The following is a 22,557-nucleotide window of genomic DNA, read 5'->3' on the forward strand; positions in this document are numbered from 1 at the left end:
TCCCAAAGTGCTGGGATTACAGGCGCGAGGCTCCGCACCCGCCAAAAACACACAAAAATGATCAGGGATTGTGTTTATAAATGTAGTTACTTTTGAAAATGTTTTTACATTTTGAACTTTCCTGTAAGGACTATTCACCCATTGCATTGATTGGTGCTCGCAGCACTTAATGCTTGAGCAAGGGGAATTCAAGGACATGCTCTTATCCCCTTTCAAGTGGACTCAGAAGGAAAACAAAACAAAATAAAACAAAAAAACCAAAAAAACCCCTACAATCAACAAGTAACAGGAGAGGCCTCAAAACAAGCAGGGCTCTCTCCCTGGGGCATCTCACTTGTTTTATTTTTTCCTTTTAAACCACAAGGCCCTAACAGAAGAGCAAACTGCATGTGGTTTCTTAACTGTTTCAAAAGTGATCAATCACCAAATCGAATGTGACGTGCATTGTCACCTTCCAAGGAAAACTCTGAGTGGTTTTGAAAGATAGAATCACAAAAGGGAAAATCACCTCTCCGGGGCTAGTTCCCTTATAAAATAAATCCGTCCTGGAGCTTCCCCTTGGAAAAACACACACAGGGCCCCAAGTGTGTGTAGGCTGACTGGCTACACAATCATTTGAATTTAGTTTCGAAAATAGCCCTTCCCTGTGTCCCTAATGTAAAGGAATAATTAAAACCCAAAGCGCATTTCCCTTAATTAGCCGAAAGCCCTAGCAATGCATGGCATTGTGGGCATTCAGGAGCCAAAATGCCCCCACTCATAAAAAATGATCCAAACATTGGCTCGTGCCCAAGCTTTCACACTCGTTTTGCAGAGAAGTCTTGGCTGGCAGAGGCAGGATTGTAATTCCTTGGGTCGCTTGACTTCACGAGGGGCGAGGTATGCATTGTAGCGACACGGACTACTTGTGAAGCCTTTGGGCGGGAGTCGCTTAAAGATTAACTTTCTCGGGTTTCCGTGACCAAAAGCGTTTCCGTGAATAGCGTGATTGGAAACTTCTGCGGGCCGGAGACCGCGGCGCGGCTGCTCTTTCAACAGGCGATTTGTTCTCCTGTCCGAGGCTCATTTCCATGCAAAGAGCCTGACATCAGAGCACCTTTTGTTGCTAAACGCTTTCTTTAGCCTCGAGGGGAGAGAGTCATGTGGAGCTGGAAGAGCTCATTTTGAAGAGAGGGGTCCCGGGGAGCTCCCTCCAAGATCTAGAGGCGCCGCGGCCACCCCTGCCGGGTCCTGCCAAGACTTGCTAGAAGGAACGAGTCGCGTGCCTTAGTTAGTTGGTTCCCGTCACAGGAAGAAACGCCTTTGCGCGGGTTTAATTGCTTCTGGGCCGAGCGAATTCCCCGCCGTACAACTCAGTGGTGCGGACTTTGCCTCCTGCTACCCTGTTGCTGCGCCGAGCGGGGTGGGAAAGTTTCTGGAGTTGTCAGTCGCGCAGCCCGTGGCCACCTAGAGCCGAGGTGCGGGCGCCTGCGAAGGGCCCCCGCGGGGAGGCCGGGGCTGCCGGCGCATGCAGCGCGGGGGCGCGGCTCGGTGACGCCGCGGGCGGGGACCAGGCATCCGGGCAGGCTGCGCGCGGGTGCGGGGCGAGGGCGCCGCGGGGACTGGGACGCACGGCCCGCGCGCGGGACACGGCCATGGAGGACGCGGGAGCAGCTGGCCCGGGGCCCGAGCCGGAGGCCGAGCCCGAGCCCGCGCCGGAGCCAGAACCGGAGCCCGAGCCGGGTGCTGACACATCCGAGGCGTTCTCCCGACTCTGGACCGACGTGATGGGTATCCTGGTGAGTTACCTGGGGAGGGGGCGGCGCAGGAAGTGCAGTTCGCAGCAGCCCCTCTGAAACCGGGGGCTCCCTTCTCGCCCACCCACTGGGCAAACCACTCCGCAGAGGCGTCCTTCTCTGGCTCTAGTTCTTAGGGGGCTAAATACACACAGTATAGGATTTCAACCCCTAATTAAAAAATAACTAGCCACAGGTCCCGTCAATAGGTGTTTTTTAAACAATCAGGTATGATAGTCAACAGTTTAATCTGGGACACCTGCTGAGATGTTGGTGTGGAAAAGGCGAGAAAGAGGCCTTCAAAGAGTAGATGTGTAAATACATATTTGGTTGATGCAGGATTGGGAAAAGGCTGATGTTACTGATGTTTATCTCTTCACCATTTGTTGTGTGACCACAAGAGGGAAAACAAACATTTCCTTACTCAGAACTGCCAAAATGTTCGCCTACTTTTTTTGCAGTTTTTCAATTTTTGGAGTTACAGGATATTTGTTTTATATGTTTGGGGCTAAAACAATAGGACTTATTTTGCTAAATCTGTGCTGTCATGTATTTTGAAATGTCCAGTGACTAAAAGCGCCCCTGGATTTGGCATAGTTTCTGGGAAGCAGTTCTTCTGTATGGAGGATGAAGTTTTAACCTGCTCAGAGTTGAATACCTTGGGGAAGTAATAGATTTGCTTTGGTGGAGCTGTAGTTAGGCAGGTACACTGGAATCGGATGGGCGAGGGTTATTACAGTCAGACATCTTAATCCATACGTAAAAGACAACTTTAAAGACTTGGAATGGCCAGATGTGCAGATTGTCAGAAAAGACTCTAGATTTGCTTTGAGATCTTATATTTTTTGAATGGGAGGAGATGGAGTGAAAGAAGTTCTTCTTTGGGAATGATAAACCCTGTACAGTTTTTAGCACAGTGATTAAACTCTTGGGCTTCAAAGTAAGTTATACTAGGTCAAATGCCAGCTCTGCAATTGACTGTTGGAGATCTTGACCAAATGATCCTGGCCAAGTTATTCAACCTCTCTGATCCTCAATTTCATCACCTGAAAATTGAAGAAAAGAACACTTGCTTCTTGGGGTTTCTGAGATTTAGCTGGGTTGGTGTGTGTATCAAGTACTCAGCAGACTGTCCAGCATATAGTAGAGGCTCAGTAAGTGTAGCTGTCTTTCAGGTTTTATTTGTTTGTTTCCTGTAAACAGTCTCCTGTCTCTTCCTTCTAGACATCCTAAAAGCCCAGTTACTCTATTTTCAGGTGACCACTGGTATTTATGATTCTTAGTATGCAGAGAACCAGCGAGGGTTGGTTAAAGATTTCTATCTGCTCTTGTCACTCTCCAGTATTGAAAAATGTATATAAATATGCATACAATGTACATTTACATACGATATATAGCATAGGTATATAATATACCTAAATCTAATATATATTTTAGATTTAAAAGGTTTTGTTTTTGCATTTTCTGAAGTATACAGATGAATGTGATCCTTCACTGAAGTTCCAGAAAACCTAATGGACATTTTAAAGTTGTGATAAACATTTTTTTTTTTTTTTTTTTAAGACAAAGTCTTGCTCTGTCGCCCAGGCTGGGGTGCAGTGGCACGAGCTCAGCTCACTGCAACCTCTGCCTCCTGGGTTCAAGCAATTCTCCTGCCTCAGCCTCCTGAGTAGCTGGGATTACAGGCGCGCAACACCACACCCAGCTAATTTTTGTATTTTTAGTAGAGACGGGGTTTCACCATGTTAGCCAGGCTGGTCTCGAACTCCTGACCTTGTGATCCGCCCACCTCGGCCTCCCAAAGTGCTGGGATTACAGGCGTGAGCTACTGCGCCCGGCCGATAGACTGTTTGTAAGTTATCCTATTATTTCTTGTCTAGATCCAGTTCTAAGTTTTCAGTTACTGAGGAAATTGGTTTGATAATATCCCATTGTATCCCTTACTCTAGGGCTTTGGGCTGGGGGCAGGGAGGGTCGGGGGCCTGCTGAAATGAAACTTGGGCTGAGGGTTCTTTTCGGGAAGAGGGTTGGCCGGTGGCATTTTCTGCAGATTTGCTTTCCCTTCCCTGGCAGATTCCAGCACTGTTGGGTCAGTTGTAGTCGAGTGTTCTTTGGCTGAGTTAAAAGATGGGGTGGGGGCCAGGCGCGGTGGCTCACGCTTGTAATCCCAGCACTTTGGGAGGCCGAGGCGGGCGGATCCCGAGGTCAAGAGATCGAGACCACGGTGAAACCCCGTCTCTACTAAAAATACAAAAAATTAGCCGGGCGTGGTGGCGGGCGCCTGTAGTCCCAGCTACTCGGAGAGGCTGAGGCAGGAGAATGGCGTGAACCCGGGAGGTGGAGCTTGCAGTGAGCCGAGATTGCGCCACTGCACTCCAGCCTGGGCGACAGAGCGAGACTCCGTCTCAAAAAAAAAAAAAAAAAAAAAGTTGGGATGGGGCTTCAGAAGCTCAAACCCGAAGGGCAGATGCAGGAGCAAAGAAAATATGTACTTCAGCTAATCATTCAGTATCAGGCTGGGAAGAACGTAAAGCCTGTCCCAGACAGGTTGTGTTTGCTCATGTTTTCTCCTTGTTTATCTGGGGTAATCAGGCATGGAGATTGTTCCTTAGTAAAATTCAGAGGAAGACATGGCTTACTGCTCCTTTGTAGATGCCTTGCAGGGAGACACCAGGCTAAAAGGGAGGGAAAGCTGTTATCCAAGTGTTTATACAAACTGAGTCTTCTGGGAAATACATCAAGACACAAAATTAACAGTTGGCTTCATTCTCACTGAAACAAGAGACACCATTTCCTTCCTTTTTTATTTAAAATATGAGATTTTGCAATCATCTGTCAATTTAGACAGGTGAAGTGACTTGACCAATGGCACATACCATGTTAGTGACAATGTTAGACTTGTCCCCGGTTGCTGGCCTCAGCAGTAGGGATCCTGATGTCACGACGCTCCACAGTTAACTCTCTCAGATGAATTCAGTAGAAATGTAATTCAGTACATTTAGAAATCCTGTGTGTTTTAGGTAAAATGTGACTTACAAGATTCTTTTTCCATACTGAACATGAAGAGGAGAGTAGAGGTAGTCGGGAAATTACACATCTGAACATTATCCTTAACAGATTTCAGACACAGTTCTACTTTGCTTTTTCAGATTCTTCTAATTGTGGAAATCAAACCACACAGCTTATCAATACTGTGTGTGGAAATTTGAAATGACAAAACTCACAGCTTAGTAAGTGAAAACATTTTTGGGTGAATGAGCGCTATTGAGCAGTTGTCCCCCAGGGGATGTTGTTGGTTATAACCCAGTGAAAGTATTGCCCCAGAGTCATGGATCTCAGTAAATACAGGATGGTTGTTTGAGTTCATTAGGACACATTTTGCATTTAGATTAATTCAGTCCATGCACAGTTAAGCACCAAATAGTTGCTTTCAGATAATTGTTAACAAAGTGCTCATTTAGAAAAGAAATAATAGTATAATTTATGGCATGAAAATGTTTGAGCAGTGATAGAATAAATAAATGCTAATAAGTGAATATATAAATGGATATAGAATTAACAGAAAACAAGCTTGCAAAAAAAAAAATTACTAGATTGTGAGTGCCTGGAGGGCAGGGTCAGTGTCTTACTTGTTTTTCTATCTCCAGTGCTCCTGACTTAACTGGGTGCTGAGAACACAGCTTTGTTGAAAGAAAAAGGAAAAAAAAAGTATGTATTTCTTAAATGCGGGAGTCACATCAAACCATTGTTCTGTCAAGACACATGTGCCTGCTGTAATATAATGGGGTACATTTATAAAGATGTGAATGAATTCTGCTCTGGCTGAAACTACGTTTTGGGCAGTTTCATCATGCAAATTAAAATCCCGGTGCTTCCACTGGAAACTAATGGTAAATTGCAACATGTTTGTAAGCCCTCAGCTATTAAACCTTGGCGTTCTTGTGAAATGTGCCATTCTGTTCACTAACACTACCACATGTGGTAGGCCAGGGTTTTCAAAGCATGTCACCTCTCCCTATGACATGTGTAGACTTCTACTGAGGAGCGCAAAACTGAGTTGGAATCTTGTGGAATTTTACCCTTTTTTCTTTACTCCGTAGTTGGCAGACACAGCATTCCTTTTTTTAGGTAGGGGAGGGAAGTTATTTTTAAGAGCGGGAATTGCTAAGGTTGTTGATGCAGTTCGGTGTGGTAGATCCTTTTTTCAGGACTGATTTATCCATTTGGTAAATTGTGATGGTTCTTCAGCTTCTGCCTACAGGATTTGAGGACTTCTAAGGCGAAGCCCAGCCTGTAAATCTACTTGTTAACTGGGAAGGGGGTTAGTAAGTGCCTATTGTTTGCAGGATCCGGCAAGATGCACCTCCCCCAAACCTGAAATTTCCTCTGTTTTTGCACTGTTTCTACAATTTACACCTATTTCCCAGCATGCTTAAAAAATATCCATTGTATAGAGATACTCCGAACCTTCCCCTACTCTAATTCCTGTGCAAGCTACAGAATGGCAGGCATCAGTCCACAGAAACTGTTATATTCATCCTATCTTACTATTCACTCCATTCCTAAAAAATTAACAAGAAAACCCCTAAAACAAACAAACAAAATGTCTCCCTCTTTTCCTTTGTCGTTTTAGGCCAAGTGTGGGGGAGGAGAGATGTTAGTGAGATCCTGAGGGGGTTTTTAGAATGCTAACTCCTTTGAAAGCAGTTAATTTACATGTTCTCCTGGGAGGTGTCTTGAGTTGTGCCTATCAGCTAATGACTTAATTAATTTTACGTCTTGGAATTTGAGAGTCAAGCCCATTTCAAATATTCTGACTTCATCTTAATTTTATGATGTTCCTTTTAGCCCACTGAAGAAAGCCTTGTGGCCTCTCTACGTGGAGAAGTTGCAAGGTTATATAGTGGAAGGGACTGAAGCGCCCTTGGAAATACACCTGCAACTCTCACTTAGAAGGGTTTGGAGGGCTGCCAGGTGTAAAAGACTTGCTCAGGGTAACAGAGAGGAGGCAGAACTCAGGCGTCTGGATGTTCACTTCTTTGCCAAAGACTAAGTCAATGGCTTTCATAATTTTATTTATTTATTTATTTATTTTTGAGAAGGAGTCTCACTCTGTCTCCCAGGCTGGAGTGCAGTGGTGTAATCTCTGGTCACTGCAACCTCTGCCTCCCGAGTTCAAGCGATTCTCCTGCCTCAGCCTCCCAAGTAGCTGGGATTACAGGCGTCCGCCACCATGCCTGGCTAATTTTTATATTTTTAGTAGAGACAGGGTTTAGGCTGGTCTCGAATCCCTGGCCACAAGTGATCCACCCACCTCGGTCTCCCAAAGTGCTGGAATTACAGGCGTGAGCCACTGCGCCTGGCCGGCTTTGATAATTTTGGTTGGGGTTGCCGAATCTTTTCCTGTTAAAGGAGACCCCTTAAGCTTAAGTGACCTTCTTTCATGATTCCCTTCTCCTGCCTTTCTGCCTTTATTTGCTGTTCTCTACCTTGTCTTTCTTTTGCTCAGCCATATAACCCTGCCCTCTGCCACCTGGCTTCTTACTCAGGTCCTTTGCATGCAGCTCTGTGGGGACAGAGTGGGAGGCAGTGCTCCTGTGTAGAGTCCTGGGGCTGTGCTGGATCTTGCGCATACATTTCCTGACTTGATCCTCGTAGGAGGTGTGGTCAGTGAGTATTCTTGTCCTCATTTTACAGTTCAGATGTAAACGCCTGTGTCCTAAGTCATGCAGATAGTAGATGGGGAGGCTGAGAGTTGGATCATGTATTTCCCTGAAACTGACTTCCATTTGCAACTGTATATAGTTCATTCTTTCACACATGTTATTCAGACGTTTATTGGCTGCTATTTTTTGTTTGTTTAAGCTATTGAGCTATTAGCGATACTTGCCCTTGACTTCTCCAAAGGGTTAGTTTTGCTTCAAAAGCCTCAGCCCCACGGTTGCTGAGTACATACCCAACCTCACAGGGTGGTGGGCAGAGCACCCCGAAGGCGGTAGGATCCCTTCACTCAGGATCAGCAACCCAGGAGCATCTGGGCGGCCACTTCCAGACATACCTTTGGATTTGGACCCTGAGGGATAAGTAGGAGTTGCCAGAGAGGTCTTTTCTAGTGAGAGGGATAAAAAGGAAGGTGCGAGGTGAGCCCTTCTCCGCAGAGCAAAGAGGGACAAAGGTGGAAGGGCACAGATCTCCCAGATCTGGGTGCTGATGTGGCTGGATAAGATTTGTGGGTTTGTGGACACCGGTGAAAGAGGCCATCGGGCATGGGACCTAATTGCTTCTGTGTTTTGGAAAAGTAACTTTTTTCTTTCTTTCTTTTCTTTTCTTTTTTTTTTTTTTTTTTTGAGTGAGTCAAACTCTGTTGCCCAGGCTGGAGTTACAGTGGTGCAATCTCGGCTCACTGCAACCTCCGCCTTCCAGGTTCAAGTGATTCTCCTGCCTCAGCCTCCCGAGTGGCTAGGATTACAGGCATCCGCCACCATGCCCAGCTAATTTTTGTATTTTTAGTAGAGATGGGTTTTCACCATGTTGTCCAGGCTGATCTTGGACTCCTGACCTAAGGTGATCTGCCTGCCTCAGCCTCCCAAAGTGCTGGGATTACAGGCATGAGCCACCACGCCCGCTGGCCAGAAAAGTAACTTTTATAGGCGATGGGGTGGCAATGAGGTTGGAGGGAAGGAGACTACTTTAGTGACCCAGGCAGGGATAGTGAGAGCCCCAACCAGATGTTTATGTGTCACGTCATTACCTGTCCTCTGGCTTCCCGAGGCCTAACATTTTGTGCAGTCTCTAAAGTAATCAAGACTGCTCCATGGTAACTTTCTTTTGATAATTCTTTTACACTCAAGAGTGGGCTGAGTTAATGCAAGACATTTTAAAGAAGTCGTATGCCTTGTGATTTTCTTTCTTTCTTTTTTTTTTTTTTGAGACGGAGTCTTGCTGACTCTGTCGCCCAGGCTGGAGTGCAGTGGCACGATCTTGACTCACTGCAAGCTCCTCCTCCCGGGTTCACGCCGTTCTCCTGCCTCAGCCTCCCAAGCAGCTGGGACTACAGGCGCCTGCCACCACACCCAGCTAATTTTTTGTATTTTTAGTAGAGACGGGTTTCACCATGTTAGCCAGGATGGTCTCGATCTCCTGACCTCGTGATCCGCCCGCCTCGGCCTCCCAAAGTGTTGAGATTACAGCTGTGAGCCACCGTGCCCGGCCGATTTTCTTTCTTTCTAAAGGAAAAGGCGGCCAGGCACAGCGCCTCACACCTGTAATCCCACCACTTTGGGAGGCCAAGGCTGGAGGATCGCATGAGGCCAGGAGTTAGACCAGCCTGGGTAACATAGCGAGACCTCATCTGTAATTCTTATTAAAGAAAAAAGAAAAATGTATCTATCCATGTATATATGTATAAATATTTATATACCTGTCTCTCTATACTGGTAGAATGTGGTTCCTTAAAAGGGGAATTATTATTTATAACAATATGCACACCACTGAAAGATCTTTAAATCATTCTTTTAAAAGCTAATTGTAGAGGCCGGGCGCGGTGGCTCACTCCTGTAATCCCAGCACTTTGGGAGGCCGAGGCAGGTGGATCACGAGGTCAGGAGATCGAGACCATCCTGGCTAACACGGTGAAACCCCGTCTCTACTAAAAAAAAAAAATACAAAAAATTAGCCAGGCGTGGTAGCAGGCGCCTGTAGTCCCAGCTACTTGGGAGGCTGAGGCAGGAGAATGGCGTGAACCCGGGAGGCGGAGCTTGCGGTGAGCTGAGATTGTGCCACTGCACTCCAGCCTGGGCGACAGAGTAAGACTCTGTCTCAAAAAAAAAAAAAAAAGCTAATTGTAGAGTACAGTGAAATAGTGGGAAATACGTAGTTCAATGCAAATTGATTCATTTGCAAATCCGTAGCTCAATTTTACAAAGGGTGTAAGAGGAAAAACTATCGTTTATCTAATGTATCCTTTTTAAGAGTGCTGTGGTGCTACCTGATTGTTTCCTGTCTAAGACTTGATTGTCATAATCCCACTGTAATGGATGATGTGCCTGCCTGTGGTTGACACGCATTCTTGTCATTAGTAAAAATGAAATTGGTCTCAAAAGAGTGAATCTAAATGGATAGAGACTGACTCTCATTATCAGTGATACCATTTAATACCTGTGAGTACAGACTGAGACTACAAGAATTAACTAAACCTTCAGACTAATTTTGAGATAAAATGTATTTTTGTGACTACGTAAATTGTCATTTTTCAAATGATATGCACATCTATTTATTAATTCACTTTTGTAAGAAGACCTGAAAATGGTAGGTCTGTTCCTCATTAGCTTTGCTCCTAGCCAGATGTCAAACGTCCCTTCTTTTGTTCTCTGAAGTGTTTCACTGGGCAGCATTAATTCTTTATGACAGAGATGCTTCATAGAGATAACCTATCTTGTATCTTTCCTGCCATGTCAAGTCATGTAATACAGACATCTCCATCCTGGAGACTGGGTATCCAGGCATTATGGTAACTCTGACACTCAGAAGACAAATGCTTGAGAAAGGGCTAGTATTTCCTTTCTGCAATAGTAGTTTTTTCTTCTCTGAAAGGCTCTTCTATGGCTTTCAAGATGATTGGTGAAAATGGAAATATATTTGTATTTATGTTTGCTCTTCAGGCTAAGATTCTCTGTGTTCACAGAGATACGTTGCGGTTCTCCTTGGGTGTCTGATGCAAGTTCCATTCGTGGTTGATTTTGATGTTTCATTCACTATTTGCTAGTTTCGTTTTGCGGCAAGTAGTGAGTGAGGAAGTTTCCATGTGTCCACCCATCACTCTGCCTGATTGTGGCTTCCTTCTTTCTCCTAGCATGAGGTAGTAAGAAAGAAAATAAAAGCATTATAAGAATCACATGATTTTTAAGTAAAGAGCCATTGAGGAGCAGAATAAAAGATCTTGGGACATGCCCTGAGTCCTAGTTACCCCCCCGTGTTTTTTGTTTTGAACTTCCCTTAATCTAGTAGGACCTAGTTTCCTTTAAAATGTATCCTAAGCACCCTTGACTTTGTTGACTTTAATAATAATTTTGTATTGATCTTGCTGTCAGCCAACAATTGTTTTTAACCTAGAGCTAAAACATGTTTATGTGTTTGTGTGTGTGTGTGCTTTAAAAATATAGTGTTTCAACATTAAATTATTTGTAGAGGAAAGGAATACTCTAGTTCAAGAATATGTATCATTAAATTATTTGTAGAGGAAAGGAATACTCTAGTTCAAGAATATGTATCATTAAATTATTTGTAGAGGAAAGGAATACTCTAGTTCAAGAATATGTATCTTTGCTATACGAGTTTGCCTTTGTCTGTTTTCATAGGATTTTAAAGACCTCCTTTGTAAAATAAACCATTAACAACTTTGTAGCATTCCTTGTTTGGAAATGCCCAGTCTTTAAAAAAAAAGTTTTGAGAGAGAAGAGTAACAACCTTAATCTGTGAGTTAAAACATTTAGAAACAAACAAACAAAAGTTAATTGAAGGCCGGGCGCGATGGCTCACGCCTGTAATCCTAGCACTTTGGGAGGCTGAGGCGGGTGGATCAGGAGGTCAGGAGATCCAGACCACGGTGAAACCCCGTATCTACTAAAAATACAAAAAATTAGCCAGGCGCGGTGGCAGGGGCCTGTAGTCCCAGCTACTCCGGAGGCTGAGACAGGAGAATGGCGTGAACCCGGGAGGCGGAGCTTGCAGTGAGCCGAGATCGCGCCACTGTACTCCAGCCTGGGTGACAGAGCGAGACTCCGTCTCAAAGTTAATTGAACATCTCTTAGAAAGCTGATAGGTAGAATAGTAAAGTAGTTAAGAGCAAAGGAACTATTTTAGATTGTTTGAGTTCAAATTGTGGCTTTAACACTTACTGGACATGTGACCTGGGTGAGTTATTTAATTATTCTGTACCTCAGTTTCCCTATCTGTAAAATGAGGTTGACAGTCACCAACATCATTGGGTTCTCATGAGGATTATTTAAATAATGAGAATAAAGGCCAGGCTTGGTGGCTTATGCCTGTAATCCCAGCATTTTGGGAGGCCAAGGCGGTGGATCACGTGAAGTCAGGAGCTCGAGACCACCCTGGCCAACATAGTGAAACCCCATCTCTACCAAAAATACAAAAATTAGCCAGGCATAGTGGCAGGCGCCTGTATTCCCAGCTACTGAGGAGGCTGATGCAGGAGAACTGCTTGACCCCAGGGGGTGGAGGTTGCAGTGAGCCAAGATCACACCACCATACTCTAGCCTGGGAGACAGAGTGAGACTCCTTCTCATAAATAAATACATAAATAAATAAATAAATAAATAAATAGAACGATGCATGACATACGATGAGCAGTTCATAAATGTGAGTTCTTGGCTGGGTGCAGTGGCTCACGCCTGTAATTCCAGCACTTTGGGAGGCCGAGGCAGGTGGATCACCTGTCAGGAGTTCAAGACCGGCCTGGCCAACATGGTGAAACCCCATCTCTACTAAAAATACAAAAATTAGCCAGGTGTGGTAGTGGACACTTGTAATCCCAGCTACTTGGGAGGCTGAGGCAGGGAGAATTGCTTGAACCTGGGAGATGGAGGTTGCAGTGAGCTGAGATTGTGCCACTGTACACCTGCCTGGGTGACAGTGCAAGTCTCTGTCTCAAAAGAAAAAAAAAACTGAGTTATTATTAACTACTAACAATAGTTGAATTTCTTTACTTAGAATATGAATTAATATATCTTTATTTTAGTCTTTTTAATTTTTTATTTTTTATTTTTCAGAGGCAGGGTCTCCCTGTGTCACGCAGGCTGGAGTGCAGTGGTATAATCAAGACTCACTGCTGCCTCACCTTCCTGTGCTCAAGGGATTCACCTACCTCAGCCTCCCAGTAGCTGAGACTATAGGCGCGCATTACCAGGCTCAGCTTATTATATTTTTCTTATTTTTTCTAGCATTTGTTGCACAGGCTGGTCTTGAACTCTTGGCCTCAAGCAGTCCTCCCATCTTAACTTCATAAAGTGATGGGATTACAAGTGTGAACCACTGTGTTACTAATTTTTCATTTTTAAGTGAAGGGATGATGTTCTGATTCTACATGTTCAATTTAAGATTGATTTTTTTTTTTTTTTTTTTTTTTTTTTTTTTTTGACAGAGTCTTGCTGTCTCCCAGGCTGGAGTGCAGTGGCGCGATCTCGGCTCACTGCAACCTGTGCCTCCCAGGTTCAAGTGATTCTGCTGCCTCAGCCTCCTGAGTAGCTGGGATTACAGGCATGTGCCACCACACCCGGCGAATTTTTGTGTTTTTAGTAGAGACGGGGTTTTGCCATGTTGGCCAGGCTGGTCTCGAACTCCTGACCTCAGGTGATCCATCCGCCTCGGCCTCCCAAAGTACTGGGATTACAGGCGTGAGCCATTGCACCTGGCCAGTTGATCTTAACTATTGATTTGATTGAGGTAATATGCCCTTTTTAATATGTAGCTTAAAAATAAGTACATAAATTGCTTCAAGGTATTAACCTTCAGATTACATATTGAGAAATATGTGTTTAAAATATTTCCTATACTCACAAGAGAAAAAGGCTGGGTACAGTGGTTCACTCCTGTAATCCCAGTGCTTTGGGAGGCCAAGGCAGGAGAATTGCTTGAGGCCAGGAGTTCAAGACTGGCCTGAGCAAGATGGAGAGACCACACCTCTACAAAAAAAAATTTAAAAAATTAACCAGGCATGGACCCATAGTCCCAGCTACTTGGGAGGCTGAGTCAGGAGGATCCCTTGAGCCCATGAGGTCGAGGCTGCAGTGAGCTGTGATGGCACCATTGCACTCCAGCCTGGGTGGTAGAGCAAGACATTGTGTCAAAACAAAACAAAACAGAACAAAAAAGAAAAAAAAGAGAAAATATGAATGCTTTTGAATAGTCAAGATTTTCTGAAAACAAGAAAATGCTTGTAATAAAAATATATTTTCTGTTTAAATGGTACCCACATTGCTATTTTTAGTTTTTTCGTGTATCTGTCTAAATGGCACAATAATATAAGAGAGCTTTTGAATAGTTTACTTATTTAGTAATGTGTAAAATATTAAAAGCATTCACTTATGATTTCATTTTTTGAGTGATGGATTTATGAATGTACTAAATCGGTTTTTATAATCCTGATTTTTTTATTATTATTTTTTGTTTTGTAGACTGTTTTCCCAGGGTTTCCTTCAGTTAGCAGCTATTTTTTGTGAGCTATTTTCTGCAAATCACTCATTCTGGATCTTTGAGCTTTAATTAAGAGTCTTAGGTTTCCAGTCAAGGATTTATAGAGCCATCATATAACGGTGGCCCACCAGACTTATGAAAAACTTGACCACACATTTCAGTATGAATATGGCAGAAAGTGGGACTCACTGTGGCTTGAGTAAGAACTATAAGCCTGTAATGAATAAACCTGCCACTTATTTTATTTTTCCCCGAGATGGAGTCTTGCTCTGTCACCCAGGCTGGAGTGCAGTGGCACAGTCTCGGCTCACTGCAACCTCTGCCTCCTGCATTCAAGCAATTCTCCCGCCTCAGCCTCCCAAGTAGCTGGGATTAGGGGCATGTGCCACCACCCCCATCTGATTTTTGTATTTTTAGTAAAGATGGGGTTTCACCATGTTGGCCAGGCTGGTCTCGAACTCCTGACCTCAGGTAATCCATCCACCTCTGCCTCCCAAAGTGCTGGGATTACAGGCGTGAGCCACGACACCCAGCCAAACTTGCCACTTACCTAAATTGTTATTTTGGGATAATTTAGTTATGAATCTAAAGAGAGCCTACAGGAATTTGAAATCTTTGGGAAAGTCTGTAAAGACCATAAACATTTATTCTGAAAAGGTAAAACATTTTATTTTTAAGGCTCATTTTTATTGTGAATTACAGTTTTTTTAAAAAAACCTTCTCAGAATGTATGGCATTAAGACACAGTCTACTGGGGTATGGTCATTACTGTCTTCTGCAACATGTTGATGTAACTCACCTAACATGTGACGCCCAGGTGATGATTTACTGGAAGAGCGTCATAACACTGATGTGTAGTAGCAATTTGCCTTGATCAGAGGATTGTGAAACTGAGACTTCATGATGAGCATTAAATAGATGTCAAATGATTCCTAAATGATATGTAGAAGATATTATAAAATCTTCATTATGTAACTTTAGCATTATCAAAGAACTGGCTGCTTTTTCAATGGAAGAAAATGTCAGCTAGTTGCCCCACATTAATATTTTGTATCAAGAACTGTTTGGTTTGTCATGCCCCTGAGAGTGGCTGCATATTCTGAGTCTGGATCTTTAGAAAGCAGGATGCCTTCTATAGTGGAAGAGCTTCCATAGAGACCAGGAGGGGAGGCGAATAGAATGAACACTTTCCTTAAACCTCGAGAGAAGGTTACCAGGTCACATCCCTTAATCTAAGAAGTGCTGCTCTAGAGATTAGAATGATCATATTTACATTGGTATGATTTCTTGCACTTCCTATGTACTTTTACATATGCTGATTGGTTTTATTTTATTTTTGAATACAGGTTAAAAAAATTTCAATAGTTTTTGGGGAACAGATCAGGTAGTATTTGGTTACATGAGTAAGTTCTTTAGTGGTAATTTCTGAGATTTTAGTAAACCCATCACTTGAGTAGTGTACACAGCACTCAGTGTTCAGTCTTTTATACCTCACCCTCTTCCACGCTTACCCCCAAGTCCCAAAGTCCATGGTATCATTCTGTTGTTTTTCTCTTTTCTTTTTTGAGATGGAGTCTTGCTCTATCCCCCAGGCTGGAGTGCAGTGGCGTGATCTCTGCTCACTGCAGCCTCTGCCTCCCAGGTTCCAGTGATCCTCCTGCCTCAGCCTCCTGGGTAGCTGGGATTACAGGCACACACCACCATACCTGGCTAATTTTTGTATTTTTGGTAGAGACAGAGTTTCATCACGTTGGCCAGGCTGGTCTCGAACTCCTGACCTTAGGTCATCCGCCTGCCTCAGCCTCCCAAAGTGCTGGGATTACAGGCATGAGCCACCACACACAGCCCATGAGGATGCCTATGCAAGTGTCTTTTTCATATAATGACTTCTTTTCCTCTGGGTGGATACCCAGGAGTGGGATTGCTGCATCGAATGGTAGATCTACTTTTAGTTCTTTTTTTTTTTTTTTTTTTTTGAGACTGGGTTTTGCTCTTGTCTTGGCTCACCTCAAACTCTGCCTCCTGGGTTCAAGCGATTCTCCTGCCTCAACCTCCCAAGTAGCTGGGATTATAGGCACCCACCACCACACCCAGCTAATTTTTGTATTTTTAGTAGAGACAGGCCAGGCTGGTCTCGAACTCCTGACCTCAGGTGATCCTCCCACCTTGGCCTCCCAAAGTGCTAGGATTACAGCGTGAGCCACCACGCCTGGCCTACTTTTAGTTGTTTAAGGAATCTCCATAGTGGTTGTACTAGTTTACATTCCCACCAGCAGTGTAAAAGTGTTTTCCCTTTTCACCACATCCATACCCACATCTATTATTTTTTGATTATGGCCATTCTTGCAGGAGTAAAGCAGTGATCACATTGGGGTTTTAATTTGTATTTCCCTGATAGTAATGTTGAGCATTTTTTTCCTTTGTTTGTTGGCTGTTTGTATATCTTCTTTTGAGAATTGTCTATTCATGTTCTTAGCCCACTTTTTGATGGGGTTATTTTTTTTTTTTGCTGATTTGTTTGAGTTCCTTGTAGATTCTGGGTATTAGTTCTTTGTTGGGTGCATAGTTTGCAAAAATTTTCTCCCACTCTGTGGGTTGTCTGTTTAGTCTGCTGATTATTTCTTTTGCTGTGCACATATGCTGATTGGTTTTATGCCCTCAGAGCTACTAGAAACTTCCTGTTGTTGGCATCCTTTGGCCGTGTAAATAATCTAGGGTTCCTGGTTTCCTTTTAAACACACCCACATTTTATTCAATACCCACAGTTCAACACTTGCTGGCTGACTTTGGCTTCTGCAGATTTTAGACTTCCAAATTCATCTGTTTTACGTGTAAAACAGGTAAAATACTGAGCTTATATATCTTTGCACACTGCCCCCCGGGGTGGACCAGACCCAGATGGATTTGGCCTCTGCTCTTTGAGCAGAGTTTGATGGTAAAGCCAGAAAGTCTCCCGCAGTCTGGGTTTTCCTAGTTTCCACCCCAGCTCCCTGGATCCTGGTGTCTTGGATGCCAGTGTGGGTCAGTGTGGCAAACACCTAAGGCTTTGCATTTGCAGGTCCATCAATTCCAAGGAGATGGAGAGAAGCACAGACACCTACTCCTCATTGTAACCAGCTTGAGACAGGCTCCAGAACAGCACCCATGACTATCCACTTTGTTCTTCTATTGTAGAAAATAGAAAGGCCTACTTACACGACATTGGGAAAGATAGCCTCCTGTTGTCACCTACAAGATTTTCGGCCAGGCACAGTGGCTCATACCTGTGATCCCAGCACTTTGGGAGACTGAGGTGGATGGATCACCTGAGGTCAGGCATTCGAGACCAACCTGACCAATATGATGAGACCCTGTCTCTACTAAAAATACAAAAATTAGCTGGGTGTGGTGGCATGTGCCTGTAATCCCAGCTACTCGGGAGGGTGAGACAGGAGAATCGCTTGAACCTGGGAGGCGGAGGTTGCAGTGAGCTGAGATTGCATCGCTGCACTCCAGACTGGGCAACAAGAGCAAAACTCTGTCTCAAAAAAGAAAAAAAAAAAAAAAAATTTCAAGCTGCCCAGCAGTTAGGTTTTATATTAGGTTTGACTTTAAAAAAAATCAATATTTGAAGACACATAAACCTGTTATTTGTACACCTGCAGACAGACTTGCAGACAGGTTTGAGTATGTTCTATTTCAAGTCTTGATGTATAAAGAAGATAATCCAGAGCGAGAGTTGCTCAAGGACTGTAGGTCACCGATGGCTCCCAAGGATCAGCCAGAGACCAATGAGCAAGTGAAAGCAGATTGGTTTGAATCCTGCATTTGCTGGTTGGCTCAAGAGAAGTAAGCACTGAATTATGCAATGCAGTTGGCAGGGAGGATTGAAGCAGCTCGGAGTGTTGTTTTGGCAGAAAAACGACTTAGCAGAATGAATGAGGGGAGGGAATAGTGACACACTACCTTCTGGGGTCCCAGAAGGGTCTCTTGCAAAACAAGTTTTATGAAGGCAGAGAGAAGCACACTGATATTGTACCAGTGCCTTGGTTGTGACAGATAGTCACTATTGTACAACTAGGGATATGGCCAGACTCTAGAGGTGATTACTTTTGTTGTTTTGCTTTAAATTTAAATCACCCCTCCTTAGATGCTTGGTTGGTTCTTTGGTTTCCTGTTTTCTAATGCCAAGCTTTTTGTTTTTGTTTTTGTTTTTGTTTTTTTGAGACGGAGTCTGGCTCTGTCGCCCAGGCTGGCGTGCAGTGGCACGATCCCGGCTCACTGCAAGCTCTGCCTCCCGGTTTCACGCCATTCTCCTGCCTCAGCCTCCCGAGTAGCTGGGACTACGGGTGCCCATCACCACGCCCGGCTAATTTTTTGTAGTTTTAGTAGAGACGGGGTTTCACCATGTTAGCCAGGATGGTCCCCATCTCCTGACTTCATGATCCGCCTGCCTCGGCCTCCCAAAGTGCAGGGATTACAGGCGTGAGCCACTGCGCCCAGCCCTAATGCCATGTTTAAACATCTATGGTCCTTGGAATTTTTATTTAAAAATAAAAAAATATATACAAGTATGTATATATAGGCATACTTCATTTTATGCACTTTGCAGTTACGGCTTGTTTCTGTTTTTGTTTTTGTTTTTCTTAAGACGGTGTCTTGCTCTGTCATCCAAGCTGAAGTGCAGCTGCGCCTTCTCAGCTCACTGCAACCTCCGCCTCCCGGGCTCAAGTGATTCTCCTGCCTCGGCCTCCAGAGTAGCTGGGATTACAGGCATGAGCCATTGTGCCTGGCCTGTTTTTTTTTTTTTTTTTTTTTTTTTTTTTTTTTAACAAATTGAAGGTTTGTGGCAACCCTGTGTTGAGCCAGATTTTTGGTGCCATTTTTCTAATACCACGCACTCATTTTGAGTCCCTACGTCACATTTTGAGGCTGAATTGCTGCAATCTCATGATTAAACCTGAACAAATGTGGAGTTGCTTCTTATGGATGAGTAAAGAAAGTGGTTTCTTGAGCTGCAGACTACTCCTGGTGAAGATGATGTGAACGTTGTTAAAATGACAACAAAGGATTTTGGATATTCCATAAACTTAGTTGATAAAGCAGCATCAGGGTTTAAGAGGATTGATTCCAATTTTGAAAGAGGTTCTGCTGTGGGTAAAGTGCTATCACACAGTGTAGTATGCTAAGGAGAAATCTTTCGTGAAAGGAAGAGTCCCTTGATGCAGCAGATTTCTTTATTTTATTTAATTTATTTATTTTTCTGAGATAGAGTCTCACTCTGTCGCCAAGGCTGGAGTCCAGTGGTGCAATCCCAGCTCACTGCAACCTTTGCCTCCAGGATTCAAGTGAATCTCCTGCCTCAGCCTCCCGTGTAGCTGGGATTACAGGCTCCCGCCACCATACCCAGCTAATTTTTGTATTTTTAGTAGAGACGGGGTTTCACCATGTTAGTCAGGCTGGTCTTGAACTCCTGATTGCAAGTGATCTGCCCGCCTCGGCCTTCCAAAATGCTGGGATTATAGGCATGAGCCACGACTCCCAGCCTGACTTATTTTTTAAAACTACCACAGCCACCCCAACCTTCAGCAGCCACTGCCATGATCAGTCAACAGCCATCAACATTGAGGTAACCCCCTCCACCAGCAAAAAGATTCCAACTTGCTGAGGGCTCAAATAATGGTTAGCTTTTTTTTTTTTTTTTTTTTTTTTTTTTTTGAGACAGAGTCTCACTCTGTCACCCAGGCTGGAGTACAGTGGCACGATCTTGGCTCACTGCAACCTCCACCTCCTGGGGTTCAAGTGATTCTCCTGCCTCAGCCTCCTGAGTGGCTGGGATTACAGGCATGTGCCACCACACCTGGCTAATTTTTGTATTTTTACTAGAGAGGTTTTGCCATGTTGACCAGGCTGGTTTCAACCTCCTGAGCTTGTGTAAGCCATCTGCCTTGGCCTCCCAAAGTGCTGAGATGATAGGCATGAACCACTGCACTTGGCCAATTGTTAGCATTTTTTAGCAATATTTTAAAATTAAGGTCTGTGTGTGCGTGTGTGTGTGTGTGTGTGTGTATGTATATATATTAGACAGTGTTATTAGACACTTAATAGACTACAGTATAGTGTAAACATAACTCTTATATACACTGGGAAACCAAAAAACGTATGTGACTGGCTTTATTGTGATATGTGCCTTTTGGTAGTGGTCTGGAACTAACCCCACAGCATCACCAAGGTTTGTCTCTATTCCTTTTGGTACCATGGGGAGAGTGTGCAAGGTAGAATTGAACTTTTTTTCTTTCTTTCTTTACAAACCAAAGGAACTAGAAATTTGGTTGTCACCTGCTTCTTTGGAGGACTTCCTTTACTGATTCCTACATAGCTCTGCATTCCATGCTTCCTTGATGCCTCAGAGCATCCTTCATTTTTTTTTTTTTAATCTAGTCAATCATTGTAATTGATTTTTTCCCAAGGAGTTGGATTGGGGGTTGTATTTTTGTGTGATAGCTGGAATATTCTTTGAAACTTGGCTGCCACAGGACTTGCTTTTAAAGCCTTTTTTTTTTTTTTTTTTTTTTTTTTCGAGATGGAGTCTTGCTCTGTTGCCCTGGCTGGAGTGCAGAGGGGTGATCTTGGCTCACTGCAACCTCCACCTCCTGGGTTCAAGCGATTCTCTCACCTCAGTCTCCTGAATAGCTGGGATTACAGGCGTGTGCCACCACGTCCAGTTAATTTTTGTATTTTTAATAGAGACAGGGTTTCATCATTTTGGTTGCCCAGGCTGGTCTCAAACTCCTGACCGCAAGTGATCTGCCACCTTGGCCCCCTAGTGTTAGGATTACAGACCTGAGCCACCACCCCCAGGCTTTAAAGCCTTTTTAACAAAGATGCTGTGGGGCAGAAAGAATGGATGACCTAGTAATCAGAATAAGGATAATATTGATATTAGCTGCAGTTATTTATGGAGCATGGACTATGTGTTAAACACTATACTAAGCTCTCTCCATACCTTAACTCGTTTAATTGTTACAGTGACCCTGTGAGGTGTGGTTGTGGGTTGATTTTTTTCCCACAAAAAAGGATACCTCGAAGTCCTAATCCCTCGTATCTGAGTGTGACTTTGTTTGGAAATGGCTTCTTTTCAGATTTAGCCAAGTTAAGTTGAGGTCATTAGGGTGGGCCCTAGTCCAACATGATTGATGTCCTTATTGGGACACAGACACAGATGTGCACAGAAGGAAGATGAAGTAAAGACACCCACAGAGAACAGCATGTGATGGTAGAGAATTGCAGTGATGCACCTGCAGGCCAAGGAATGCCGAAGATCGCTGGCAGCCCCCAGCAGCTAGGATGTAGCAAGGACCTCCAGCCTCTAGAACTGGAGACAATACATTTCTATAGTTTTAAGCCACCCAATTGTTGGTGCTTTGTTATGGCAGCCCCTGGGAAACTAATACAGATGGCTTCTCTGTTACCACAGGGTAGCAGCTTTGAGCTGTTGGGAGAAAGAGGAAAGTATAAAGACAGCAAGGCCAGACACGGTGGCTCATGCCTGTAATCCCAGCACTTTGGGAGGGCAAGGCGGGTGGATCACCTGAGGTCGGGAGTTTGAGACCAGCCTGACCAACTTGGAGAAACCCTGTCTCTATTAAAAATACAAAATTAGCCAGGCGTGGTGGTGCATGCCTGTAGTCCCAGCTACTCGGGAGGCCAAGGCCGGAGAATCACTTGAATCCGGGAGGCAGAGGTTGCGGTGAGCTGAGATTGCGCCATGGCACTCCAGCCTGGGCAACAAGAGTGAAACTCTGTCTCAAAAAAAAAAAAAAGAAAGAAAAAGGAAAAAAAAGGACAGCAGAACTTTTTCCAGGTTTCCTACCTTACACAGCCCTACACCTTGGCCAGTAGAAAAAGAACATTGAGAAGATAGATAAGCAGAGAGCCTCAATAAGACCCTGGCCATGGCAGTATAGAAACCTACGCAGGAAACATTTATCAGGTATAGGTTGGACCACTGTGGATGAAGAAGACAGGTGCCTCCTCCAAGGTGCTTAGTGAGCAACAAGAGAGACAGAGACAGAGGGAAGCACGGTTTCCTAGATGAATGTCCAGCATTTCTTTTTTCTTTTTTTTTGAGACAGAGTCTCGATGGTCTCAATCTCCTGACCTCGGGATCCACCCGCCTCAGCCTCCCAAAGTGCTGGGATTACAGGCATGAGCCACTGTGCCTGGCCTCTTTTTCTTTTTTTTTTTTTTTTTTTTTTTTTTTTTTGAGATGGAGTCTTGCTCTGTCGTTCAGGCTAGAGTGCAGTGGCGCCATCTCGGCTCACTGCAACCTCTGCCTCCCTGGTTCAAGAGATTCTCCTGCCTCGGCCTCCCGAGTAGCTGGGATTACAGGCATGTGCCACCATGCCCGGCCAAATGTCCAGTATTTCTTACTAGGTTCTATGAGATAAGCAGTGAGGTGGACTGAGCAGTGAGGAAGAGGTTGCAATGTATGTGCCCCATCTTCCCTCCCATACAAGGCCTCAGTCTAATGCCCCTGGTTTTCTCCCCTTTCCTGCTTGCCATTTTTACTATTATATGCCTTTTTTTTTTT

At 44.2% G+C, this 22,557-nt stretch overlaps 1 protein-coding gene across 3 annotated transcripts in view; it reads left to right on the forward strand.

Moving 5' to 3' along the window:
- The first annotated feature begins 1,210 nt into the window (after nt 1–1,210).
- SASH1 (SAM and SH3 domain containing 1) overlaps nt 1,211–22,557 on the forward strand; it is a 211,034-nt gene continuing 189,687 nt past the window's right edge. For 2 of the 3 annotated variants that reach the window (XM_055266799.2, XM_055266800.2), the window contains exon 1: nt 1,211–1,778. In XM_055266799.2, the coding sequence (XP_055122774.1) occupies nt 1,635–1,778 (144 nt within the window). In that variant the 5' untranslated portion in view covers nt 1,211–1,634. The remainder of the gene's footprint in view (nt 1,779–22,557) is intronic. The other variant, XM_055266802.2, reaches the window with a different exon arrangement.

The sequence above is a fragment of the Symphalangus syndactylus genome, chromosome 2 (genome assembly GCF_028878055.3).
Source record: "Symphalangus syndactylus isolate Jambi chromosome 2, NHGRI_mSymSyn1-v2.1_pri, whole genome shotgun sequence".
Classification (NCBI taxonomy): domain Eukaryota; kingdom Metazoa; phylum Chordata; class Mammalia; order Primates; family Hylobatidae; genus Symphalangus; species Symphalangus syndactylus.